Source organism: Pyrgilauda ruficollis, unplaced genomic scaffold, assembly GCF_017590135.1.
Source record: "Pyrgilauda ruficollis isolate IOZ18807 unplaced genomic scaffold, ASM1759013v1 scaffold124, whole genome shotgun sequence".
Lineage (NCBI taxonomy): Eukaryota > Metazoa > Chordata > Aves > Passeriformes > Passeridae > Pyrgilauda > Pyrgilauda ruficollis.
In genome coordinates, this window is record NW_024510766.1 from 20,911 (window position 1) to 46,684 (window position 25,774).

The 25,774-nt window shown below is 41.1% G+C and overlaps 1 protein-coding gene across 1 annotated transcript in view; it reads left to right on the plus strand.

Moving 5' to 3' along the window:
- UBA2 (ubiquitin like modifier activating enzyme 2) overlaps window positions 1-17,780 on the plus strand; it is an 18,045-nt gene extending 265 nt beyond the window's left edge. The window contains exons 2-17 of the mRNA XM_041490582.1: window positions 3,456-3,539; window positions 3,809-3,879; window positions 5,008-5,072; window positions 5,497-5,597; window positions 5,743-5,864; window positions 6,542-6,609; window positions 8,893-9,014; window positions 9,866-9,965; window positions 10,515-10,675; window positions 12,057-12,150; window positions 12,242-12,354; window positions 12,817-12,972; window positions 13,547-13,643; window positions 14,210-14,315; window positions 15,112-15,248; window positions 16,456-17,780. Coding sequence (XP_041346516.1) covers window positions 3,456-3,539; window positions 3,809-3,879; window positions 5,008-5,072; window positions 5,497-5,597; window positions 5,743-5,864; window positions 6,542-6,609; window positions 8,893-9,014; window positions 9,866-9,965; window positions 10,515-10,675; window positions 12,057-12,150; window positions 12,242-12,354; window positions 12,817-12,972; window positions 13,547-13,643; window positions 14,210-14,315; window positions 15,112-15,248; window positions 16,456-16,739 — 1,881 coding nt within the window. The 3' untranslated portion in view covers window positions 16,740-17,780. The remainder of the gene's footprint in view (window positions 1-3,455; window positions 3,540-3,808; window positions 3,880-5,007; window positions 5,073-5,496; window positions 5,598-5,742; window positions 5,865-6,541; window positions 6,610-8,892; window positions 9,015-9,865; window positions 9,966-10,514; window positions 10,676-12,056; window positions 12,151-12,241; window positions 12,355-12,816; window positions 12,973-13,546; window positions 13,644-14,209; window positions 14,316-15,111; window positions 15,249-16,455) is intronic.
- The last annotated feature ends 7,994 nt before the right edge of the window (window positions 17,781-25,774 follow it).

Consider the following 25,774-nt stretch of genomic DNA (forward strand, 5'->3'; position numbering starts at 1 on the left):
GGGGAGGCCGAGCCCGGGGCCGCGGGTGCCGCTCGGCGGGGGCGCGGTGTCTGCGGGGCCGCTCCGGCGCCGCGGTGTGTGCGCGGTTTCAAAGCGCCCCGGCCCGCCAAAGCTGCCGCGGGACCGCCGGGCCGGGGCGCCACAAAGGGGCCGCGGCCTGCGCGCCATCGCCGCCCCCCTCAGCCCGGGCTCCCGCCGGGCGCGGGAGCTCCTCCTTCCCCCGCCGAGGTCAGGCCGCCTTCCTGGCAGGGCCGTACGTCTCCGCGAGCCCGGGGAAGGAACCGCCCGGGAAACCGCGCTGTGCCGTGCTTGCTGCCCGGCGGTACCTTGAAAGTCTTTAGTTTTGCCGAGTGCCGCCTTTGCCGGTGCCGGGGGGGATGGCCGGTGATGAATTGGAGCGAGAAGCCCCCCGCGGAGGTGAACTGTGCTTTCAGATCCCGGGCTGTAAACCCGTCAGTGCTGGCGCTTCCCGCGGGCTCGTGCTTTCACTTTTGCTTCCAGATATTAATCTGTGAATGTGTACGGGAAGGGCAGATGTGAGAGGGTAGTAATGAAAAAGAGATAGTTTCATCAACAGTATTTCTCTCTATGATTGCCTGGTGTCCAGATCTTTACTGGTTTCTTATTGTAGTAAAGAGCGTATGGTTTTAAATCCAGCTAGAGCAGAAGTCTGTTTGCTTCAATACCTTTTTACTAACGTGCCCAGGAGTCACATCTGAGAGTTTTGTGTGACGGGTTGTGAGGAGTTTGGGTGTGCAGCCAGACTTGTTGAGCAGAGCAGCTCGTATCTAAAACCGTATCAGCTTCTAGAAGAAAACAGTTACTGGTTTGCCTTGTTATTCTTACAGCTTGGGCTTTCCTCCTGGGATGCTTTTTAAACTTGTAGAATATGTTTCATTCCAAATTTTCCTTTTGGTTTGAGACCCTATCCAATTTGAACATTGCACCAGGGAAATAAATAACTGCAGAGGAGTGGAAGCATTTTCTGCACTGTTCCTCTCTTTTCTCCCCCTTACTCTGCTGTGTCAGTTATGTACTCCTGCAGTCCATTATAGCAGAGCTCACAGCTCCTGATTTTCCAGTTAGTCATTGGGCATAAATCTCTTTGGGGTGTGCTTATTGTTTCCCTTGTTACAGTTTGGGGGTTGGTATTGCCTTTCCAGGCTGACTGGGGGGATTCTATTAACTTAAATACACGTTTGATCTGTCTTCACATGACGGTATTGCTGGCAGTGTTTTATGCAAGACATAATGTTTTCATAACATAGGGAACAGGTGGGGTACAAGACAAGGTGAGAGCAAAAGAAGACTTGTTACACAAAGGGGGAATTTGGTATTCCAGAATAAATTGCAGAATAAAAGCAGAATAGATTGCTTTTGTCAACATTTGTGATATTGTTGAGAGTTTTCCTTGGTTATTAAATATTAACAAACCTGAACATCTGAAAATAATTTTTATGAGTAAGTTGTGATTTTTTTAAAAGAATATTAATACTAAAATAAAATCAGTAGTTTTGAATACAACTAACTAATATGTGACTTAAGTATAGTGTTGAAAGGCATACCCTTGCCCTATGAATGAACAAAATTATGTTTTTTCAGGATCCAGGTCTGAATTAAGAGCATGAGTAAATGTTGTTAAGTGATGGTGCCTTTTCTTCCAGGTTACCAAAATGGGAACAGTGTAGTTGTCTTAAAAGTGAGCTGTTAAATTCTCATCATTCTTAGCTAGACTGAAGCTTCTGTTGAGGTCTAGTGGTCTCAAGTTTTCTCTCTGGAAAACTGCCTTTGCTCCCTTTAATGCTGTAATTCTTGTTCTCAGCAGGAGCTGATGTTGCTTGTCATCTTCTCCAGTTGAAGTATTCAAAGCTTTCTGGGTAGTGAATGTTTTAACAGAGTTTTGCACTTTTTGTTTTCCCTTGAAGTTCTTGGGCTTTCTGGCTTTGGACTAAGCAAGCTGTGTGTCTTTTGAGGAAGGAACAGAGGTAGAAATTATGCAAAGTACTATTTTCAGGAAAGAGACAAGGCCACGGGTAGTTACTGTGATACAGTGGTAGGAATGTTTAACAGTCTCAGCTCTATAATATATTTTCAAAACATTGTATCTTTTGTTTGCTCTATATCCACAGGTGCTTTTATTAACTGTTTAAATAAAACTCTGTAGTTGTTACAGCTTTTAGTATGTTAAAACTTAGTCCTTCAATTGAAAATACTCCCTTCAGAAAAGAGGTAGATTGATCCTGGGGTTTGGATCTCTCATGCAGAGGATGTTCATTGAGTGTGTACCATGCTTTTTTCGTCGTTCAGGTTTGGTTAATAAAGTCAGAAGCATGTGAGAACAGCCTGAGTAGGTCACATTTAAACTTCACACTGCACAGTCAGTCTGAGTGCTCTCTGGGTAGCTGAAGGTGTTACTGTGCTGAGTATGTCAGCATTACCTGTGGGAGTTTGGGACAAATGTCTCATATATCTTAGAAAAATCTCTGAAATAGCTCAGAAAAACTCTCACTCTCCTCATTAAAATCTTAAGGACAGGAGAAGACTTCTAAGAAGAGTTGCTGATCGAAGAAACTTAAATTGCACAAAAGGTAGTGGTAACAAAGCTAGGAATAAATGTCAAAGTTCTAGTTAAATCTTCTTAATTCTTGTGGGGGCTAAAGATATTGGAATTTATGCTGTTCCTGTGTATATAATAATAAATAGAAACATAACTGTTAGGGGAATTGCAGTCATGGCATCCTTCGTGCTCTGTGCTGTATGTTTTTAAACTTTTTGATTGTGTGATTGGATTTCTATTTTTATAAGTGGACTTCATAATTTGTTCATGTGCACTTAGGCAGTTAGTCCTGGGGACAGGCAGTAAAAGCTTTTGCCCTGCAGTGTGTGTGTACGATGGCTGTGCAGCCCTTGATTTACTGATTCAGGTGCTTAAAGCCATGCTCTGTAAAGTGGAAGGACCAGTTGGTTTGGAGCAGCCTTTCCTGGGCCTGGGGGAAGCAGGAGCCAGGGCTCAGGGTGGGCGGTGCAGGGAGAGGCCGGCTGGACCTGTCTGATGGATTTCTGCATTTCCCACCTGAGCTTGTGCTCTGCTCCTCGGGAATTGCTGCTAGAATCTTCATCCTGTGCAAGCAGGGCCATCGGTGTTGACTTTCTGCTTGCTGCTGTGGGGGTGCATTTTCAGCAGGGGCTCTCTGTACAAAGTTTGTTCTCATGTAGCCCTGCACTTTGTCATGGTCCCCTGTCAGCAGTCACTGGTAACGTGTGGATTCCTGAAGATAGTTAGGTGACCACTTGTGCCTCTTCAGTTGCTGTAGGTCTGATGTGACACCTGAGAGGTCTGAGAAGGGGTCTGTAAAGTTTCTGCGTTTTGGCCAATTGTCTTTTCTTCAAACCACGTTAATGGTTTTGTTCCTTTTTTCCTATGAAAGTGAAATGCCTCTCTTGTGTGTTTATAGATTGATTTGGATACTATTGATGTCAGCAATCTCAACAGACAGTTTCTGTTTCAGAAGAAACATGTTGGAAGATCAAAATCACAGGTGAGGAAAAAATCAAAGCTCAAGCCTCATTACTCAGTATTATTTTATGGGTAGTGCTAGAAACATGTCACAATTTAGTTTCTGCTGAGAGGAGGTAAGTGTTGGTTGGCTGATCATGGCTATCCACAGCATTTCATTATTAAAGTATTTAAATCTCTTAAGGTAGTCAACTTACTCAATACACAGCTGGTATCAAGTCTGTCTTTTAGAAGGAAGGAAGAAATAATAAGTGTTTTTTTTGTTTTCTTTTTTTTTTGTTTTGTTTCTAGGTTGCCAAGGAAAGCGTGTTACAGTTTTGTCCAGAAGCTAATATTATAGCTTACCATGATAGCATCATGAAGTATGTTTGGTTTTAAGCTCTAATTACATGTTTGATTTGCAAGTACTGTGTTATTTAAATGCTATAATGGTGTGCTTTAAGGTGTTTTACAAAGCTTCCTCAGTAAGGAGAAATAGCTGTAAATGTGAACTACCATGCACTTGAGTGGGAGTGTGGCTTTTGCATGGGTTTTAAGCTCTGGTAGTAAGCTGTAGTAATTTGTTTGTGTCTGTTTTTCATTTTATTGGCAACATTTGCCATATGAGTTTCTACTCTTTAAGGATGTCCTGATGTCTTGAGCGATAATTAAATTAATAGACATGTGAATCTTGAGTCTGTGATTAAAAAAATCAAGTCCTCTGTGTGTGTGTAGGTAACTGTCATTTATATATGCCCCAAGCTGTTGAAATGTAGTCTTTATGGTCTGCAACCAATGAGTAGAGTACAAGATTATGTAGGGTTCCATTAGCTGTTCCCCATGTTTTAATTTATATTTGTCCCAGTTTCTAAAAAAATGAATATTCTGTACCATGGAGGTTTGAACTCTGATGTTGCTATTAGCCAGTGAAACACTGACTCACTGCATCCTTCTCCTGAAACTGTTAATCCTGTTTCCTTTTTTCTCTCTCTTCTTCTCCATCTTCTTCTTTAAGGAAGAAAAATGCAACATAAAGATAACGGAAGTGTCAGGATTTAAGGTCCCATGTGTTGGCTCCTCAGAGTATGGCCACGCAGTCAAACCAATGGAGCTATCACAGCACAATGAATTATGCACAGTCTGATGAGCTGTGGTAATTACAGTGTGCATGTTTTAGCTACAGCTGATGGTTTTTAAGGTCAGTTACCACAGCTCAGCCAATTTACTCATTAGGTCAGAGTAGTTTAATCACTTTCCCTTGTCTGCCCGTTTCATTGGTCAAATTAGTACTAATTGCAGTAGCTTCCTTCCAGCAGCATGAAATTCATGCTTTCACCCAGCTTTAAAGTGGGCAGAAGACAAATGGGGCAGTTAAAGGGTAGCTAAATTTATACGTGTGTAAGATGTGTAATTTATCACACGAGCATCGGTTGCATGTGTAGAGTTTCTGTTGTGCAGTAATAACCAACAGCTTGGATGTGCATTTGAAATGTTGTTTTTGTTTTCCATAGCCCTGACTATAACGTAGAGTTCTTCCGCCAGTTTACGTTGGTTATGAATGCTCTGGATAACAGAGGTGAAGTTTTCCCTATGATTTTATATTGCAGATGTTGCTTATTCCTTGCTGCAGTGTCCTCTGAATAACAAGTATCCTCCTAACCCATCTGCAGCTGCACTAAGCCTTGTGTGCTTTGCTAGAGACTTCAAGGGGTGGTTAGTGCTTCTGCAGGTGTTCTGAAAGGAAATGTGCACTGCTAATTCTGCTTCGTGGGAACTGCTGGGTACTGTGGGTGCGGTGTAGCTTTAGTCAGCTGAGTTTGCTGTGTTTATTAATGTCGTGAGAATGGGAAACTGGGCTTTGTGGAAATGGTGCAGTGCTCTATAGAGAAACAAGGCATATTAAAGACAAGTGCATAGGATGCTAGTTTGAATTTGGAGAAGGAAAACTTCTTTTTTCTTAATTATTCAAATTTTTTCTTTAAAACCCTCTTGATTTGCAGCTGCCCGTAACCATGTGAACAGGATGTGTCTGGCTGCTGATATTCCTCTTATAGAGAGTGGAACTGCTGGCTACCTTGGACAAGTAACTGTTATCAAAAAGGTTAGGTGGGGTGTCACTCTTGTCTTTGGCTATTTTAGACAACAGGGAGTGGGTGTTTGGAGATAGAGTTACAGTTCATCTGTTAATAGCCCAAACGATCAGTAGCCTTCTCAGAGTGACAAGTAAATGCTTCATTTTTCACCAGGGAGTGACAGAATGTTATGAATGTCAGCCTAAACCAACTCAGAAAACTTTCCCAGGCTGCACAATCCGAAATACGCCCTCGGAACCTATCCATTGCATTGTGTGGGCCAAGTATTTGTTCAAGTAAGTGACTTTTTAAAAGAAACTGGTACTATGGTTCATTCTTTTGGTTTTTAAACGTACAGAGAAAGAAATAAAATTGACACACTTTTAAAAAAATATTATAATGGGTTTTTAATTCATTTTAAATTGATTTAGATGGATTATGGTGAAAACCTCCAGTTTCTTGACCTGGATGCTGGGGTGGTTATAAAGATGGAAAGTTGATTAGTATTTAGGCTTTGCTCTAATAGCACAAAAAATCTGGCAGAGTAGTTTGGCCCAGCAGTGTAGATTGAGGTTGCTTTATTCTTCATCTTTGTATGAAGTAAGCCCATTTTTCAGTTTAATGCATGTTTTAACAAGTGTGAAGTTTGTTGGAATCTTGGATGTCCCAGAGGTTCTAAATGCATTTGCATTTAGTACTGCAGTGTAAATATTAGGCTGAATATTGGGTGAGCTACTGAGTGAGTCATACACAAAACTGTTCTGCTGAATTCATTTTTGTATTGAGCATTTTGTGTTGTCTGTGTTAAGTCCACGTGTGATGAATCCCAGCATTTTAAAAAGCAATGTATGAAGTGGCAGTCTGTCTGAAAGCAAGAATCATAAAATTAATAGATATCCATTAGCAAATATATGACTCTTCAACCACATATGCTGAAATTCTGGTCTTGTTGTTGTTCTTAATTATTATACAGCCAGTTGTTTGGAGAAGAAGATGCTGATCAAGAAGTCTCACCTGACAGAGCTGATCCTGAAGCTGCCTGTGAGTGTGATATAAGCTGGTGGCTTACCCTGTTACTGAAGTGTTCTGTTGCAGGGATTATGGCTCCTTTCTGTACATTTCTTAAGGTTAGAGAGTTCAACTCAATTTTCTTTAAAGAAGATTCTGTTTCTGGCCTCTGGGAGGCTTGTATTTTGAACAGAGTACTGGGTGATATTTGTAGTCACTCTGCATTTTCCACTCCTAGCTGAGGGTTTGCAAGGAACTTCAGGAATTGTGTTTGAGCTCTTCTAGCCTGCAACACTTCAGCATTAATCTACATAGGAAATATGTCCATTTTGAGTGATACTTTTGTACCTATTCAGTATTTTTCTGTAAGGACAGTAATCGTAGTTACTATGAGGTGAATAAGCATCATTGTTGGTTGCTTCTTTTGGATCCTTTGATAGATGAATGGACTTGGGAGGGGGAGCTTAGAGGATCCTCCGACTCTTCAAATTCTTTGAACATCAGATAGTGATCACTGGACAGGTTGTTCCTACAGGAAGTGCAGAATGAAATAGGTGAGTCTTAAAAAGAGTGGCAATGTAAAGTCACTTAAAACAATGGCTGCTGAAGTAGTTGACAGGTAGCAAATGCAATGCCATTTATTTAAGTAAAGCCAGCAGGGCAGTTACAGGAGTGCTGAGCTGGAGCCTGGTGTCTGCAGTGACAGACTGCCCACGGTCAGGGTGCTGTGGTCACGGGGGTGGCAGTGTCCAGCTTTGACCCCAGCTGGCAGCTCAGCACTGCACAGCCCTCGCTCACTGCCCTGCCCAGAGCAGGGAGAACCACACAAAAAATGAACCTCACAGGCTTGGATAAGAGCAGCTAATGATGGAAACAAATGTGTAACACTATTGATCACAACTGGAATAAAGAGGGGGGAATAAAACTCAGGAGAAACAAGTGATACAGTTGCTGACTGCCTGCTGGCCAGTGGATGCTCAGCCAGTCCTCAGGCACAGATCAGCCCCTCCCAGCCAACTCCCCCAGTTTATGTGCTGAGCAGGATGTTCTGAGGTCTGGAATATCCCTGTGGCCAGTTCAGGTCAGCTGTCCTGGCTCTGCTCCCTCCCAGCTCCTTTTGCCCCTGCTCACTGGCAGAGCACAGGACACTGAAAAGTCCTTAACTTGGAGTAACCTCTTGGCAACAGCTGAAACATCAGCCTGTGACCAACATTATTCTCGTGCAGAATCCAAAATATAGCACCAGACCACCTACCAGAAAGAAAGTTAACTCTTTCCTGGCCCAAACCAGGGAAGAGTTAATGCAACATTTATAAGGGAAGTTGTGCCCAGCAGGGCTCTGTGGGTCTATGAAAGGAATCAGCAAGCCTGTGCAGAGTGTGTCTGGTTTAGGCTGTTCTGAATGTCCAGGGGGAAGATCCAAAAACTGTTGAGTGGAACCTGAGGGACCATAAGCAGCCAAGGGGACAAAAAAGGCTGAAGATCCTGAAGTGGATAAACTACTTGAATGATAAAGATAAATGGTGATTAGAGGAGTCTCAGATGGGAGATGTTTGCTGTTCAGCACAGATGATTAGGCAAAGTCACTCAGAGTCAAAAAGATGAGACCTAACTTCAAAAAGTAGTAGAAAGCTTCGCAGTACAGAATGACTGGGCAATGATAGATGTGGCAGATATGAAATAATGCAAATGATGCAGTGGTGAAAGGGCAGAAACATTCCCAAATGTACACATAAAGAGATGTTCTCTGAGTTGATTTTTCTCATTTAGTCAAGATGTTATGATAGTTCTATGAAAACATCAACCTGATTATTAGAAATGATGATAGCAATTGTTGGATGTGACTGGGAAAGAAAGAAAATTATTAGTATCTTTATAGAGAATTTCTTTGTTTAAAAAGAACAAAAGATAGGAAACCAATTTTTTTTTAATTTGTTTTTTTTGAAAACCCAACCAAGCTAAGACTCTTTAGCCAGAAAAGAGACGACTAAAAGGGGGTGGTAAGACATTTCTGAAGTAGCAACATTATGTGGAGAAAATTAGTGGGAAACAATTGTTCCTTGTTTCTGCCAATAAAGGAGCTGGGTGATACCAAGTTAAGTCAGTGAGTTGCAGTTTCAGAGGCAAAGAGGAACAAGCACACTGTGCCTAATTCAGCTTTTGTTGGGTGCAATAAAGCCATTTTATGCTCCCTGCATAATTTTGGTAATTGACTCTGGGGGTAATATTTGGATTCTTTTTTCTTTCTTTCTTTTTTTAAATTTTTTAAAAATTTTTTAAATTAATTTATAAAATTGGTTATCACTTTGTTAATAGGGGAGCCAGCAGAAGCAGAAGCCAGAGCACTAGCATCCAATGAAGATGGTGAGATTAAACGTGTTTCAACTAAGGAGTGGGCTAAATCCACTGGCTATGATCCAGTTAAACTTTTTACTAAGGTATCTTCTTTACCCTAAATAAATGTATTTCTTTGAAATGTATGAGGTGCTGTAAAGTTAAATCAAACCCCAGCTTGGACATTTAATGCTAGCCATCAATTATGTGACTGTGTTGTGACATCCACCAGTTTTGCTGTTGTGTTGGTCTCTTGCAATGTTTGCTTTTTTTTAAGGATTCCATCTGCATCTGTGGAGATGGCTGCAGCAGCCTGGCCACTCTGTGAAGACAAAACTCCATTGCAATTACTTTTAATGGGAAAGGGTCTATTTGACCTCTGGAATTACACTGGGCATAATCAGAACCAGTCTGATGACCTAAAAGCTATCAGTCATCTTTGCATTATCAGGCTCTGGCATAGGAGAAAACAAATTGATTTAGGAGTTTTTGTTCTAAATAGTTACTGAAAGTGGATAAATAGAGGAAATGAGCTTGAATGTAATGTTCATAGGTAGCAATAACATTTCTTTGGAAAGTCATTGGCATGTTCATTCACTTGTCTCAGAGAGGGCTTACAAAGAACTGTAGGGATGGCTTCAGTAGATAGGTAAACTACTGTTTGATTTTTCACTTTACTCCTCCCCAGATTAATCAGAGTTGCGTCTGCTCTTATAGGTAAACTACTGTTTGAACTACTGTTTCTTGATTTTTCACTTTACTCCTCCCCAGATTAATCAGAGTTGCGTCTGCTCTATGCAGTGAGTGTTAGAAAGTAGGGAATAAGATTGTAGAATCTGTTTTTATGTAGTTGAAAATACTGTCAAGGAGAAAATCAAAACCTCATCAATGTAATGCTGATTTTTCAGTGTCTTTTTTCCCCCCTTTCATTTGATTTTTTCTCCATGTTTCCTAGCTTTTCAAAGATGACATTAGATATCTGCTGACAATGGATAAGCTGTGGAGGAAAAGAAAGCCTCCAGTGCCACTGGACTGGGCTGAGGTACAAAAGCAAGGTAACTGTCCCTCCTCCTACTGTAGATTTGTAAATAATACCTGCTCTTTATTAATGCACCTCTGTGATATGTACATTTTTTTACTGCCACAGTTGAGATCTGATAATGAACATATTAGTTCTTTACACTTCCTGAAGATTTCAAATTTTTCTCTATACAGACACTTTCTCTAAGACTGTTTTGCCATTGTTGTTTTAGATGCTCAGTATTGGCTGTAGAAAATACACATTTAACAAAATTATGTCAGCTTATTCTAGGACACCTTACCATTAGCATTTATCTCATAAGATTTATCTCTGTAAGTTGTTTAGTTGAAAATTTATGTTTTTTGTAATTTGTGAATGTTTAGGTGACTGATATCATAGCTATGGTTGCAGATTTAAATGCAGATTTAAATGTTATAAAATGTTTGGGCTACTGTAGGTTAAGGATATTGTTTTTCAATTTAGAAAACACTGAATTCTGCTGGAATTGGAAAGTTCTTTGAGAAAACTTCTGTGGAACTTAGAAATATTCCTGTTCTTATTTTTTTTCTCTTTTTCCCCAAAGAGCAAAACATACCTGACCAGCAGAATGAGAGCTCTGCAGTGCTGAAGGATCAGCAGGTTCTCAATGTCAGGAGCTATGCAGACCTGTTTTCAAAGAGTGTTAAAACCCTGAGTCTTCACCTGGCTGAGAAGGCTGATGGAGAAGCACTTATTTGGGATAAGGTTAGTTTGCCATGTATAAATTCTGCATGTGTAGTACAAGTATTAGTTTGGCTCATTCAGTTTCCTTCAAAAATGATACTAGTTAACACAACACTATCAGGCATCTTATGGAAACAGTTTCCATATGTAAAGAAATACATTCTTTAAACACTATATTGTGTAACTCGCTGAGGGTAAGGATTAACTGCTGTGGTGTGAGTAACTTAATTCACCAAATTCTCCAGCTCATAAAAGCACAAATTCACGAGTATTTGACATGTTTTGATTTTTGAAAATATTTAAATAATGCAGCTTTATTTTTCCCTTCTTACCTGTTTCCAATACGTGCTCTTAGCCAGGTGTCAGTAGCTGGGGTTTTACTGAGGTGCCACATTCACATTTTCTGAAAAATCCCTTTGCCCAGGATTTTTCTCCTGGAAAGCTGAGAAGCCTCAGAGAAAAAGGAAAACAATTCTTATCTCATTTGCTTCTCTTGTGTTTTGCTCCTCTGGAATGAATGTGTTTGGAGATTGTTCACCCACAGGTGATTGTTTCATTGGTTTTGCTGTGAGTTGTTTTCACTCTTTGGCCAACCAGGGCCAAGCTGTGTTGGGACTCTGGAGAGAGTCAGGAGTTTTATTATTATCTTTTTAGCATTCTGTAAGTATCCTTGCTGTATTCTTTAGTATAGTATGGTATAGTATTATTTAATATAATATAATATAGTATAATAAAGTAATAAATGAGCCTTCTGAGAACATGGAGTCAGATGCATCATTCCTGCCTTCGTCGGGGCACCCTGCGAATACAATACTGAGGTTATGAGCAATCAGCTGATGATGGGTGTGCAATATGAGTTCTGTTGAAGAAGACAAGAATTTTCTCTTTTATCACCACACACACAGTATCATTTCCAGTCAGTTATCATTTGGCATAAGAAAAAGTAGTCTGTAAATGGGGGGGGCAGCAAAATATTAAAATACGACCATGACCAGTAGTACAAATACTTGTCTATGAAACACCCAGTGTTTGAAACTGATTCACAGTTAAAATTCAATGTTGAAAATGTTTCAAACATTGAAAGACTTAGGATTTAAACATTTTTATAATGTACAAGGCATTTTATTAATACAGATATACTAATTTGCTATTAAAATACATGTTTAGAATCTGTAGTTAGTATTTAAAGTAACACTGCTCTGAGTACACCATCTGAAAGAGGAAGTATATTGGCTTTGAAATGGAATTTTATACAGTTTTTTCTTTTTAATTATTTTGGTTTTTTTGGGTTTTTTTGTTTTTTTTAAATTCTGGTTTTTAAGGTTTTAGGAACCATGTGTAGCAAACTCTTTCCAATGAGTAATCTGATTTTTAAATGCTTTTTGTATTAACTTATTTTTAGGATGACCCTTCTGCCATGGATTTCGTCACTGCTGCTGCAAACCTCAGGATGCATGTTTTTGGAATGAATATGAAGAGCAGATTTGATATCAAGTGTAAGGATAAAATGTAACATTGCTTTATTTAAATTATAATCTTCTTGTTTTCTTCTGCTGTTAAAAATCTGCATACTGGTTTGTTTTGCAGCAATGGCAGGAAATATTATCCCAGCTATAGCTACTACCAATGCAGTGATAGCTGGGCTGATAGTGCTGGAGGGTTTGAAGATTTTATCGGGGAAAATTGATCAGTGTAGAACGGTAAGTGAGAATAAAATGCTTTTGCTTTCCTGCTATTTGTTACTTGTTTAAAAGCTACATTTAACATTTTTTCACTTTTGTGTAGTTTTACTGTGTCTCACTTGTTGCTTCAGTAGATTCTGAATATGCTGGGAACTTTCAGTCGCAATGAAAAGAAAAGTGCAGGTCTTAAGGATCAATAAATTCCTATGAGCTAATAAAAATTTATTTACTGCTGGATAGGAGAGAGAACCAGGCTGCCATCACTTGCAGTGTGGCTGTTTGGTGTTTGAGCTGTTGGCAGGAGCTGCTCAGTCAGCACAGGCTGCACTGGGCGTGTGAGACTCCTGCTCAGCAGGCACAGCAGAGAGGATTAGGAAACAGGACAGCCTGTCAGACCAGGACAAGAAATCTGCAGGAAAACGGGCTTTAGATGTGCTGGTAACTACAGAATAACCTGATTTCTTCTTGTCTGTCCTCAAGATTTTTCTGAACAAGCAGCCAAATCCCAGGAAGAAGCTATTGGTTCCTTGTGCTTTGGATCCACCAAATCCCAATTGTTATGTATGTGCAAGTAAGCCAGAAGTGACTGTGAAACTTAACACACACAAAGTTACTGTGTTGACACTCCAGGATAAGGTAAATCTTGAGCTACAGTTACAGCTTTCATTCCAAATCTAATACTGTGAATTATTAAAATTAGGTATTTGCTGTAGTATATTATACAATATATACAGCATATTTTGACCTAGCATCTCCTGTTTATATTTACTCTACATTTCTTTCAGCTGCAGGAAGAGCTGATTAGCCAATATGCTTCTTGCCCATGTGCGTTGTATGTCTTGTGAAAGAATGTTTGCATTTCATAATTTTTGGTGGTTTTAAAGCCTTTTTATATCTGAGAGCAAAAAAAACAAAATTTGCATTTCAGTTGAAAGTTCAGCAGCTACATTATAGTTGTGGTCATAATTGATTTGTAATTCTGTCATTTTATGAAGTATTCTAAAAATTTTTCTAGCTTACATGAACCTGTAAGTATCAGACCTCAAAAATATAACAATTTTGTTTGTGGAAGTGAACAAAAAAGTATAGGCTTTCATAGATGCCTGAAAATGAGCCAGAATAATAAAATCAACATAATTCAATGTTCTTTTTTTTAATAAATCTTTTAAAGTCAGAGATTGACTATATTTTAATATATTTGTATTTTCAGATACTGAAAGAAAAATTTGCTATGGTAGCACCAGATGTACAAATAGATGATGGAAAGGGAACTATCCTGATCTCTTCAGAAGAAGGTGAAACAGAAGGTATGTATGCTCCTCAGGGTTTGGGATAAGAGTACATAAACCTTTGGAAGAGACTGTACAGGGTAGGTGTATAGCAGATGTTGCAGTGCTCACCTGGTGGACTAGTATTTGAAGAGGACTGGGTTTGCAAGTGTTTTGAGTGGCTTGAGGACAGCCAGGGCTATTGTGTGCAAGCTGCATGTGCAGCTCAGCTTTCCTGCACAAAGCACTGCTCAGCTGGCATGTCAGGATTCCTTTCAGGAACAGGTACCTGCCTGCAAGCCCCCTGCATTTGCTGGCTCATAGATGGTGCTCTGTTCATGATGCCAGAAAGCATCTCCAAAATATTCCCAAATGCAGTGATTGTCAGGTGCTTGAATGGGATGGCATGATGAGTAAATAAATCAAACATCATAAGTAGCTTTAACTCCTAATAGGCTTAAATGTCAGCTTTTAATTTAAATATAGCTAATACATGTTAATCTTACGTTCCTGCATAAAAGTTCTGGAGTACTCTGTATTTATTCAGGTGTAAAGATCTTTCTATAAATAGCTCTATACACTGCGGGTTTTTACTGTTTTTGTAGCAAATAACCACAGGAAATTATCAGACTTTGGAATTCGAAATGGCACTCGACTACAAGCAGATGATTTCCTCCAGGACTATACTCTGTTAATCAATGTGCTTCATAGGTAAGGATTCTGAAATAAAGATGTTTTGTGTGTATACATAGAATGGTTCCACAGGAAATTTTTCACTCACAATTTAAATACATGAACAAAGTTCAAAGATTAAGCTGCTGAAAGGAAATATAGAGGCAAAAGAGAAATGGGGTTTTTTTATGAAATTATAGTTTAAGGGGTTTTGTTTGGTTTTGTGTCTTTTTGCTGTAGTCTTGTTTTGTTGTGGTTTTGTTTTTTACAACAATAGCTGAAAGAGGTTTATTTCAGTAATTTGTTGTTACACAACATAAGAATACATTGCAAAAACAAATTAACCTTTGGGACAACCAACAAGCAAGAAACTGGCATTTAAAAAAACCCCTAAAATTTAGAAAGGCAAAAAAACCCCAGCCTGCTAGGATAATAGATCCTCTGCTTGACTACCTGCGTTCAGAATTCCTCTGAACTCACTGGGGTGTGCATTTAACCCTGGGTAAGTAATAGACACACACAGAAACTCACACCTCACGTTCAGTGGGAGGAGGGCTGTGCTCTTAAGGAAGAAGGGCAAGCTCAGGCAATGGTTTTCCTGATTCCTAAGCATTTGGAGTTGGTATCATTGGGTGTAATAGTGTTTAGGAATAGATAAAACATAAATAATAAAAGAGGACTGAACAGATTTTCCTCTTTATCAGTATATTTTCTCATTTTGTCACAGTTGCAGAGTGCTCTGATACTTGAATGGGTTTTGGTGTTTAGTTTTTTTGTGTGTAAAAGACAGGATTTTATTTTCTGGCTGTTTAAAAGCACGTGTATTTTTCTGCAGTGAAGACCTAGAAAAAGATGTAGAATTTGAAGTTGTTGGTGATACCCCAGAAAGAATTGGCCCTAAACCATCAGAACCAACATCCAGGAACATTAGCAATGGTAGTGATGATGGAGCACAACCCTCAACATCAACAGGTAATCAATCAACAGTGATCAATATTAAACAAAACAGTCTTTCTCTAGTGCAGTCCATTAAAGTTGTCTTCAGTTGTGTGATTTAACTTTGCCAATACACAGTAAAAGGCATTTAAGTTGCCTCACTGTATAACTAATACTAAATAGAAAAATGCACATTTACAGTTTTTACAAAGAGCAGAAAAGGCACAGAAGTTTATAGTGCATACACTTTGAAATTGTTATTTACGTGGTGTTCCTCTGCCTGTAAGATACGTGCACAGATTTAAGACACAAAGTCTGTAGTCCCGTCCCTCCTGTTTGAGGGAAAACTAAATTTTAAGAGTATCGCTAAAATTTCCTCCAAATTGTATTAAAAATTGCATCATTTAACATAATTAATAAGTTTTTACAGTGAATTTATGTTTAAAATCAAACAAAATCCACTAGATGTCTTGAAACTTCACATTTGGTTCTTCCATTTCGTCAACTATCCATCGTTAGCCTTCAGCTCTCTAAGTCTGCTCACCCTTCCATTCCTCTCTCTCTTTGAGACCTCTCTCCTGGAATGTGGCCTCTCTTGGAGTTCTGTTGAGTGCAGTAGGGAAAGGAGAGGCTGCTCTAGAGCTTGCTGTGTGCAAAACTTCCCAGCAACTGCTGCAGACAGCAGCAATTCTTCTGCTTTGTACATGCAGAAAAAGTTCGGCCAAACTAATGCATTTCCCATATTTTATAGTAATTTCAGGGACATTTAAGATACTCTTGTGTGGATGTGACAGTCTGGTCAGAGAGAGAGAAAGCCAGATAAGCTTTCCCATGAATTGGTCTGAGGGAGCTGGAGAGAAAGAATTGTAAACAATCTGCAAGTGTTTTTTAACAAGCTGTTTTCCCATAAGGATGTTTACCAAAAGGGTGGTTTCTTAATTAGCCAGTGGTGACAGTGTTTTGATTAAACAAGGTCAATGTTTGGCCCGATCAGGTCCACCTGTAGTGAACCAGAACATAAAAAGGAATGGGTTCCTAATAAAATTATTATTAACCTTCTGAGAATGCCTGGAGTGTGTCACTCATTTATCAGTGTCATTTCTGACTCAACGGTGACACTCTTGCAGTTGCATGGCAAAGAATGTGGCTAAAGAATGCTCCAGTTTTTATGTAGGAAAACTGGTTTGAGAGTAGACTGGATCCATTGCAGGATCCATTTGAATCCCAGACACCTCTTTTGCAGCTCCAGAGCAGGAAGATGTGGTGATTGTTGACTCTGAGGACGAAGGTGCTTCCGGCAGCGCTGACGATGTGGAGAGCAGGAGCCGCAAGAGGAAGCTGGAGAAGGGCTGCGAGTGCGCGGGGGCCAAGAGATCGCGCGCCGAGCAGGAGCAGGACGACCTCATGATCGTGGAGTCTGAGGATGAGGGGGCTGCCAGCAGCCTCGGGGAGGAGGAGAGCAGGAGCCACAAGAGGAAACTTGAAGAGAAAGGGTGCGAGTGCGTGGGGGCGAAGAGCGTGTGCTGAGCTAAGAGCAAGATGAAGAGCATTTGGGGGAGCCTCCAAAGGCCCCCTGACAAAGTGATTCACATAAGGTCATACTGTAACAGCAAATTGTGGTGGGATGTGAAAAATGTCCAGAACTAGACTAACTCTAAGGCCTTGGTTCAAAGTGGATACCAAATCGCTGGCTTAAATAATTTGTGTCTGTTTCTCTTGATGATATTGTATCAATAGACTCAGAAAGTTTTTTCTGTATTCCATATATTAAATGTAGTGGAAACATAGTCTATTAATACCTACAGATAAGTATTTACCTAAACGATCATGAAAACAGCATGGTATTTTTGTGTAAATACCTTTTAGGTATCATCCAACAGGACAAAAAAAACCCTACTTTTGTTTAGTGAAAGGGCCATCACCAGATGCCCACATTTTACGCAACTACATTTTTTATTTTTCAGTGATTGCCTTTGAAGTTTCCCAGCAGTGGCCTGCCTGCACATTTGCTTATCCCTTTCTGAGGCCAATTGCAAGTGTGACTGCTCCACCTCCAGCATTCACAAAATCACACATGCTTGAAGAATAACATTTTAGCCTAGTCCTAAACATTTTTCACACCCTGAACAAGTAAAGAAGAAAATCCAACAAAGCAAACTAGTGCCACATTCTAACAGTGTTCTAAAACATCAGCTGGCACTATGTACATTACTGTAAAACTGTTAATTTACTCCAGTTTTTCAGCTCGTACTGCCTGGTATGTCAATGTAAGAAGCAAATTTTTGTGTATTGTTACAGTTTCAGGTTATTTATATTTGATGTTTTGTAAACTCAGATACTACTACTATACTGTACATCTGATGGACCAAATAAATAACATCTGAAATACTTGCTATATTTGCTTGCACAGTCCAAAATTATGCTGACTTATGGGATTTTACAATGTATAGCCTTCAAAAATTACTGTATTATTTCCATTTTTCTAAACATAACCTAGTAGTACAGAACTTAAACTTCACTTGTTTGAGGTGAAAGGGGAATTTTTTTAATAAAACTTTTGTGAATGTTTTTTTTTCTTGGACAATCAATTATTGGGCTCTTCAGCTGCAGCAGTTGCACCACCACACACATGCTTTGACCACCTCATGCCTTCAGAAGGAAGAAAGCTCTGGTTTTTATACATTACACTTTGTGCGTAGGACAAAAGTGTCGTGTTTAGAATCAGCGTCTTAAATCTTACTGCATTTGTGTTGGTAACTCTCAAAACTGTCACTGTTGCTTTTCAAAGTGCTTTAATTGGCTATTTCTGTCACTGTACCAAAAGAATCTCCCACTTTTGTGCCAGGGACCCAAAACTGCTCCCAGTCACAGGTGAGTGTGCAGTGAGCCTTACAAAGCACAGCAAAAAAGGAGCAAGATTTAGTCTGTTACTCTGTTACAGTTTGCAGACTGAATGAATTTTAAAGCAAATGTGAATTTTACAGGAGGATGTTAAAAAAACAAAGGCCAGCTCATCATTGTGTTAAAATTGCCAATGCTGTGCAAAACAGCTTCTATGAGGCAATTAATGTTTTATTTCTTCTTTTAGGCAGTAACAGTCATATGCAGTGGCTTGTTTGGAGGCATAATAGTTCACAGTGAAATCCTTTTGAGTTGCTGCTTGGCTGGCAGGAGTGAAGACTGAGGTAAAGATGTAAATAAGGTGTTAGAGAAAGGATTGCAGTGCTACGGTGGAAAACTTCTTGCCATAAACAGCTGAAGCATGAGAACTTAATGTCTAATGACATCTTCCAAAAATTAAGGCTGACATATGTTGGGTTTAAGCTTTATTAAAAATAAAATTACTGCTTTATTTCACTTTCTAACTTTTTTTTAAAATACTGGTAGAGGGTATAATCCTTGTAACTTACTGCATTGGTTTTACTGAAGTTGAGAGTGTGAGTTGGGAGTTGCGTGGAGTATGAGCTGGACTGAAATGTCACCGACAGATTCAAGGGTGAAAAAAAGCAGGGGGGGTTCTAGTCTGTCTCCCTGGCTGCTCCTCAAGTTATTACTTGTTTATTGTTCTTCACCTTGTGTCATCATTCGCTTTGCAGAAAGCTGCACAAGCCATGGCCTGGTGATGTATTTAGAAGGTGCAGTTGTGCTGCTCGTGCCTGAGTAATGCTCCTGAGAATACTCCTGGACCCCTCCTGTCACATACTTTGAAGTGAAGGATTTTTAATGTATTTCCTTTCCACAGGCTGCTCCCACAGAACATGGGACAGCTCTTGGCTGCTCTGGGCAGTTCTTTGGAAGTTCAGCAATACAGAACGAGCCACTAAATGCAAACTGCTGCTGTGCAAAATGAAAAGCTGCTTTTCAGAACTGGTGGAGTATGAGTGTCCTTAATTGGCTGCTAGTCGCCAACATTGTATTAATGTAGAATTTTCCAACTTAAACTTTCCTTTGCTCTTTAGAAAAAAATAAAAATTGAAGTGTTAATTAAGTTTTCAAGTAATTAAAAACCCCTCCATTTTTCAAATGACAATTTGTTCAACTCCTAATAGCAGGAATGGTCATATGGAAGGAGGTACTGTTGCAAGGCACAAGATCTAAATCTTAAAATGGAGGAGAAATTCTTCCCAGTGCTTTGGCTGAGCAACCTGATGTAGGCTCTGGCTTCACTAACAATTTTGGAGCCCAGCTCATTAAATCAGTCTACAAACTGCTATTTGCAGTGAGATAAATTGGCTCTGCTGTCATACAGGGTTCTTAAGTTGTTTGTTTATACTCATGCAAAATTCTCTAATGCAGATAAGCTTTTCTGGCTGCTTTTATAGAGAACTCTTGATGCTTGCATTTGTAATTTACCTAGTGAATTCGGATGCCGATAAGCTTTTCTGGCTGCTTTTATAGAGAACTCTTGATGTAATTTACTTAGTGAATTCGGATGCCATGTATGGACAAGAAAATACAGACTATTACAGAATGTACCTGGTGTGCATGCTTTTAATTCAATATCCCTTTTCTGCAGCAGAGCATGGAGAGGAATATTGGCCATTAATGATTGACAGCAGTTAACCAGAGATTCATCAAGCTGTTCTGAGGGAGAGTGAAGGAATTCCCAAAGCATTGAATCACCTTTATGAGGCCAAAGATAACCATTCAGGAGAAAGAACTCTGGGGCCCTGGTGACAGACACCTCTGTGCCAGCTCATCTCCTAAAGAGCCACTGCAACTTGTAGGTGACCATTTAGTGTTTGTGGTGTTTGTGTGACATTTTAGCTTTCCTTTATGAAACCATTCCATAGGTGAACCACAGAGAGGTGCATCCTTTCCTGGCCTCTCGCCTCTGACAGCTGGGAGCAGATTGATGTGCCGTTTCAAGTTCTGACCTTTACAACAAAGACCTCTTGCTAACCATTTATTAGATTTCAGAAGATAAAATCGCCTTGTATTCAGTCTGTAGATACCTTTGATATCTGCTTCAAGCCTTTTACTGCCCCAAAAATTTAAATTTGGGTTAGAAATCTGAATAAACACAGAATTAAGGGAAATAGATTCGGTTGTTCTCTTTCTGTGGTAGACATTTATTTTCTTCGCAGCTAAAAGGACACGAAAAGCCCTCCATTTTGTGCAACTAAAAATACAGAACGTGCAAGAAAGCAGGAACTAGGATCAGGATAATACAGCAAATTGTACACTTGTCAGTTATGTGGTTTTTGCTTGCCTGAGATTGTTTCTGGGCTGGTGCCTAAGCAGAATGACTACAGGGAGCTTATACCTGTAGACAAATGTACATGAGGGAGAGGCAATGTTTTGATTTGGAGGCCTTGATCCTTTTAAGGGAGAAACAGGATGAAGTAATTACATGTACTTGTAGATACAGCTTGATATCTGTTATATTGAAGGAAGACAATTGCTGTTTAGACACATATTATCTTTTTCTCTCCCATTGGCAGACTCCTTCACTCTCATGAGAAAAAGTTGGAAGTTTGCAGAACAATTTCCAAAGAGAAGATACTTATGGAATTGCTCTGCCAGTCCTTTTCAGCAACACTTGAAGATACCTGCAGAGGTTAAGCATTTCCAGCCCTGCAATCCTGGAGAAGAGACAGACCCCCAGAAGCTTCCGTGGTAGCACTTTGGCTTTGGAGGTGTGGGGCTGATACCTTTGCTGCTGGGTGAGTGCAGGGCCAGGCTCTGTGGGACACAGGGATCACTGGACTGCAGCATTATTGGGGATTTGGAGAGGAGCTACAAGCTGGAGAGTGCAGAGGATGCAGAATGCAGAGAGCAAACTTCGTTAGTTACACTTATGGAGCAGCTTTATCCTTGCACATCTGTTCATTTTCAGCTAACGAGTGATACCTCTATAGTACCTCTAAAATACAATGAAATGTAAATGTAACTGGTGTTCTCAACAAACCAATGTCCTCTTCCTTCTGAAATGATCCTTCTCATCACAGCTGAAGTGTGTTGTGCTGCCAGGTCAGGAGGTCAGTGCTCGTAGCCTGCCTCATTTCTTTAGTGGGTATGAAGAGGCACATACAGTCAGGCTGATACTTCTCACCACCAGAGCAGAGGGGGCCATGTGTCTGGCAGCCTGACCCTCATGCAGTGTTTCTGTCCTTTATTCAGTGCACTAATGCTCTCTGATTCCTTTGCAGGAGGAAGGTTTGCAGGGTTGTAATCAGGACTTTGTTTTTATCGTATCAAGAGAAAGTGTAGCTCCTCCAAGTCTCTGAAATCAGAAGCTACATAACTTCAGACCTCCTTAAAAGTACCAAGTGGGTGCACTGCTAACTGAGCTGGCCAAGTAAATGATGGATTTATGCAAATGTAGTGGTTGCCAACTGATTGCATTGGAATACACAGTGACTGTGTCCTGTGAGTGCAAGGAATTATGGCCAGTGCCCTGTGCAGCCTCCAAAGTATGAGCCCATAAACTGTGCTGGACAGAAGTGTGATCATCTGAAATATGTAAGAGAAGTGGAAGATGAAGCTATAAAAGAAATAAGATACATATATGGTGTATTAATCATAAGTGCTTGGACAGATGTTGTCTGTCTACCCCAGCACGTTCACAAAGCGCCTGTTGTGACTGGAATTTTACAGGGTCTCTCCCAAGCTATGTTTGTGCAGCCCAGTGAATAGCTGCAGTTGCAGTGAATAAGAAGAATGTAAAAAATGTTAAATAGTGTTTTATTGCAGATTTAGAATGAGAAATGACCTGTAAGCCTGCAGAGTGGTGTTAGTCAGAAATATTTTACATAGTTGTGCCTAGCGAGGGCAGCCATTCACATACAGTGTATGCTGTCTGCCAGAAGATGGTGCCCTAAAACACGCTCTAGAATTGCAATTTTAGAGGCTGCGATCAACTGCAAGTGATAATTTTAAAATACAGGTCAGAACAGAGTGATTTGCAAACAAATCACCCAAGTCCAAATACATATTAACATCCAAACTTCATATTCCAAAGTGTCGGCTTATACGTAAAAGTATTACAGCACAAATTAACATACAGGATCCAAACATGCAAAACAAACCAATATAAACCCAATACAGCTACCACTTCAAAGGAAATCAAAGCTTCAGTCTCCCATCCCACAATATAAACACTTCTTAGCATAATTTTTTAATTAATTTCACAACTTTTTTTGGGTTTTGTGTTTGTTTGGGTTTCGGGGTTTTTCTTTCCATCACGTTTAAAACAGACCAGAGATAAAAGAATAATCATTTATGTTCCTTACGAAGAAACTGATCAATTATAAAGTGGAAAACAGTTAACTGTGGATGTCAAGGTATAATTTCATTGATTTCCTGATGCTTGAGACAAAGAAATAAATTGCAAAAAAGCAGGTAGCATCCAGTTCAGTAAGCAAATCTGCAGAGCAGCTTCAGATTGTTCAGTTGATGAAGTGAGACAAAGAACTCCCTCCTGCATTGTGTCAGGTCTGATGTAACACACACACACCACAACACAAGTCGGGGGATTTTTGCCATTGTCTTCACCCGAGCTAAAGTTTCCACGGGGAGTTCTTACACTGACAGCTTCCCTGCCCTGTTGGTAATAAACTGTTTGCAGCTCAGGGAAGCAAAGGCCGGCAGAGCAGCAGCTCTCCCCACCCGCCGGCTCGGGTGCTGCTCCCTTGTAGGCGCTGGCAATCAAAAGGAACAGGAGAGCTCTGCCTGGGAGGCCCGGCCAGCTGATATTCACAGATCAATAACTCCACCTGGCTATTCTGCTCCCTTTAAGTCTTAGACAATGGAGTTTATTTAACAGAAGCAGCTGGCTTTCCTTAATGTCTGATTTTCTGAGATAACTTAAAATCAGGCATAAGGATAATCACACCAAACCATGAAATGAAGTTCAGCTTTAATAACACTCCCACAGCTCTTGTGCTCTTAGTTGGAGAAGTGTCAGTCTTTTTGCAGTATATACATGTTACTGCTGGTTGCTATAATTAAGCAAGTATTTTGAAAATTAGCTAGGGAGAAAACCACATCAGGATTGTCAGGCTGTAACTATCCAGTATTTTGAATTTTCATGTATGTAACAGTGAAGACAATGATGGGGCTACTCAGTACAGCAACAGCAGCTTTAACTCCAGTCTTTGTTTGCACAGCCTGGTACCTCTGTGAGCAGTGCAGCAGTGCTGTGTGTGCTGTGTACCACTGCAAGCACATTTATTCCCCCTGCACAGCCCACACCTAGGGCTGTACTGCTGGTGCATGTGAGTTTCTTCATGTGTGTGACAGAAGAACGACTCCCTGGTGAAGAGGGGGCCAGAAGCATTGCCCCTGCAGCACGGCTGAGATAGGAGCATGGTACTGAGATGTTATTTATCAAGCATAAGCTTTCTAACAGTAAAAGAGTGATTTTTACCATTTGATCCACACTGCTTACTAAAAAGGGCTGTTTCCTTAGACTCCCCAGTATGTTTTTCCCATGAGTTCATACCAAACAAAGTCCATGCTTTCGTGACTCGAGTTCCAACAGACTTAGTACAGAAACCTGCTGGCAGCAGAAGCAGCACAGAAACTGAGCGGCCTCAAAAGGCAGAGCAAGGGCAGATTTGTGGCTCAGAAGGACAGAGCTATGGAAGGGCAGTGCTGCTGTAAGTGTGAGCTGCAGCTTCAGCTCTGCAGTTCCTGCTGTAAGGATACCTGCTCAAAATGCTTCCTCGCATGAGCACGGCTTCCCAGCATGTCCTACCCACTCTGTCAGATTAATAACAAAGCTATTGAATGTTGTATGGTTAAACAAAAAACCAACCAACCCAACAAAAAACCTCAAATTAAAAACAAAACAACAAAAAAACCCCAAACATAAACCCCCAAAACAAAACAAGATCCCCTTAAAACAGAGTACATTTTCTTGACATGTGCTCTGATGGGCCAACCTTCCAAGCTATCCATGAGCCTCTCCCAGTTTCTCAGGAAGACAAGCTTACAAAAACTGACACTGAGTGGTGCTAAGTCAGTAACAGGAGAGAACAGCATCACACAGGCCCCAGGAACAATCCAAGGAGCTCTGCAGCAATACACTGGAGGGCAGCAGCTCATGAGATGCCCACTGCCACAAACAAACTTCATCCCAGGCGGGGCAGATGAAGCCTCGAGTTGAAGGTGGTCTGCAAGTGCTCTGTGGGAGGAAGCTCCCTTTGTTTGTGGAAGGGATATGTCCATGTGGCACAGCTGACAGCACAGTTCATGTCTGTGCTGACAACTTTACCAGGGGCTGTGGCTTGAATGGGCTGGGAACTCGAGCTGCTGCTGTGATCCCCCTCGCAGCCAGGGCACATTCCCGGGCAGTGTTTGCTGCTGCAGCAGCGGGAGCAGCAGCAGCGAGGACACCCTGCTGCAGAGGTGCCTTCCACCATTGCACACCTGCGGGCTACAGGTGAAATGTGACTTGTTCCACAAGTACCACGCATGGTAACAGCTTGTTTAGGAGATGGGCAAAAAGTGTAATGAAAGATGTGAACACAGAAAAGAGCACTTGATTCCCAAGAGTGGTGATGTTTGCTTATGTATGTCCACATGGACGTGGACTACCTCTGTCATGCTGAACAGGTTTGTTTTTCAGGTCTTGCTCTGCACATTTACATGGTTTCTTGGATTTTTTTTGCCAGCCACCCCTGCACATACAAGAAAACAGATTGCCAATCAATTGTCCTCCACTGATAGGGACTTTTTGTGAGTACACAGTTGCTTTTAATGTTTAATTAGGTCTGATAACAGAATAAAATGTTCTTGGCACAGCAGAGTGCCTATACCTCAAACCTGAGCCGTATTTCTCTCCTCGCACGGTGCTCAGCCCACCGGTGTAAGGACACCCATCAGATACCTATTGTTAGGGCTTTGTCAGGATTTCTGCCATCAACGCAAATGATTGCCAGAGAGCTGCAGCTCAGTTGCAAAAAAACCAAACCAAACAACCTGTAGGCTACGGTTTAGTATCGGGGGTCAGGTCTCGTTCAGTTGTCTTTTTGAGGGGCTGTTTTCTGACATCCTTCCCCGTGAGCACACAGATGTAAATAGCAAGCCGTGCCGGGGTGTTCGTTACCGATCAACAGATGAAGCTCTTGCAGTCACACGCACAGTAGCTGCTTTTTTACACTCCCGTCAGCTCACAGATTGCTTTAGGCCACAATATGTTTATCATATGTCTTAGCGCTGCCTTTTTTTTTTTTTTTTTTTTTTTTTTAAAGACTTAATAAATAACTGGCAACAACCCTCAGCTGCCGTGCTGCAAACACAAGTCCTTTCAGCAGAAACACCTGGCCAGCGCTGGGGACTCCGCACAGGTGCGGGGCTGCTCCCGACCCTCGGCCCCCGCAGCGGCGCCGGTGTTTGTGCGGGGGAGCCCCGGCCGCAGGTGGGGGTAGAGCCGCCCCTTCCCCACGCGGGACGAGGCCGCGGGTCCTGCCGGAAAGTTCCAGAGAGGGGCGCGGGTGGCGGAGCCCCCCCGGGCCGGGACCCCGAGCGCTCCTGCCCGGGCGCTCCGTGCGCGGCTCCCCGAGCCCCGCGCGGGGACCCCCGGCACGGTGACAGCCCCGCCGCCTCCGCGGCAC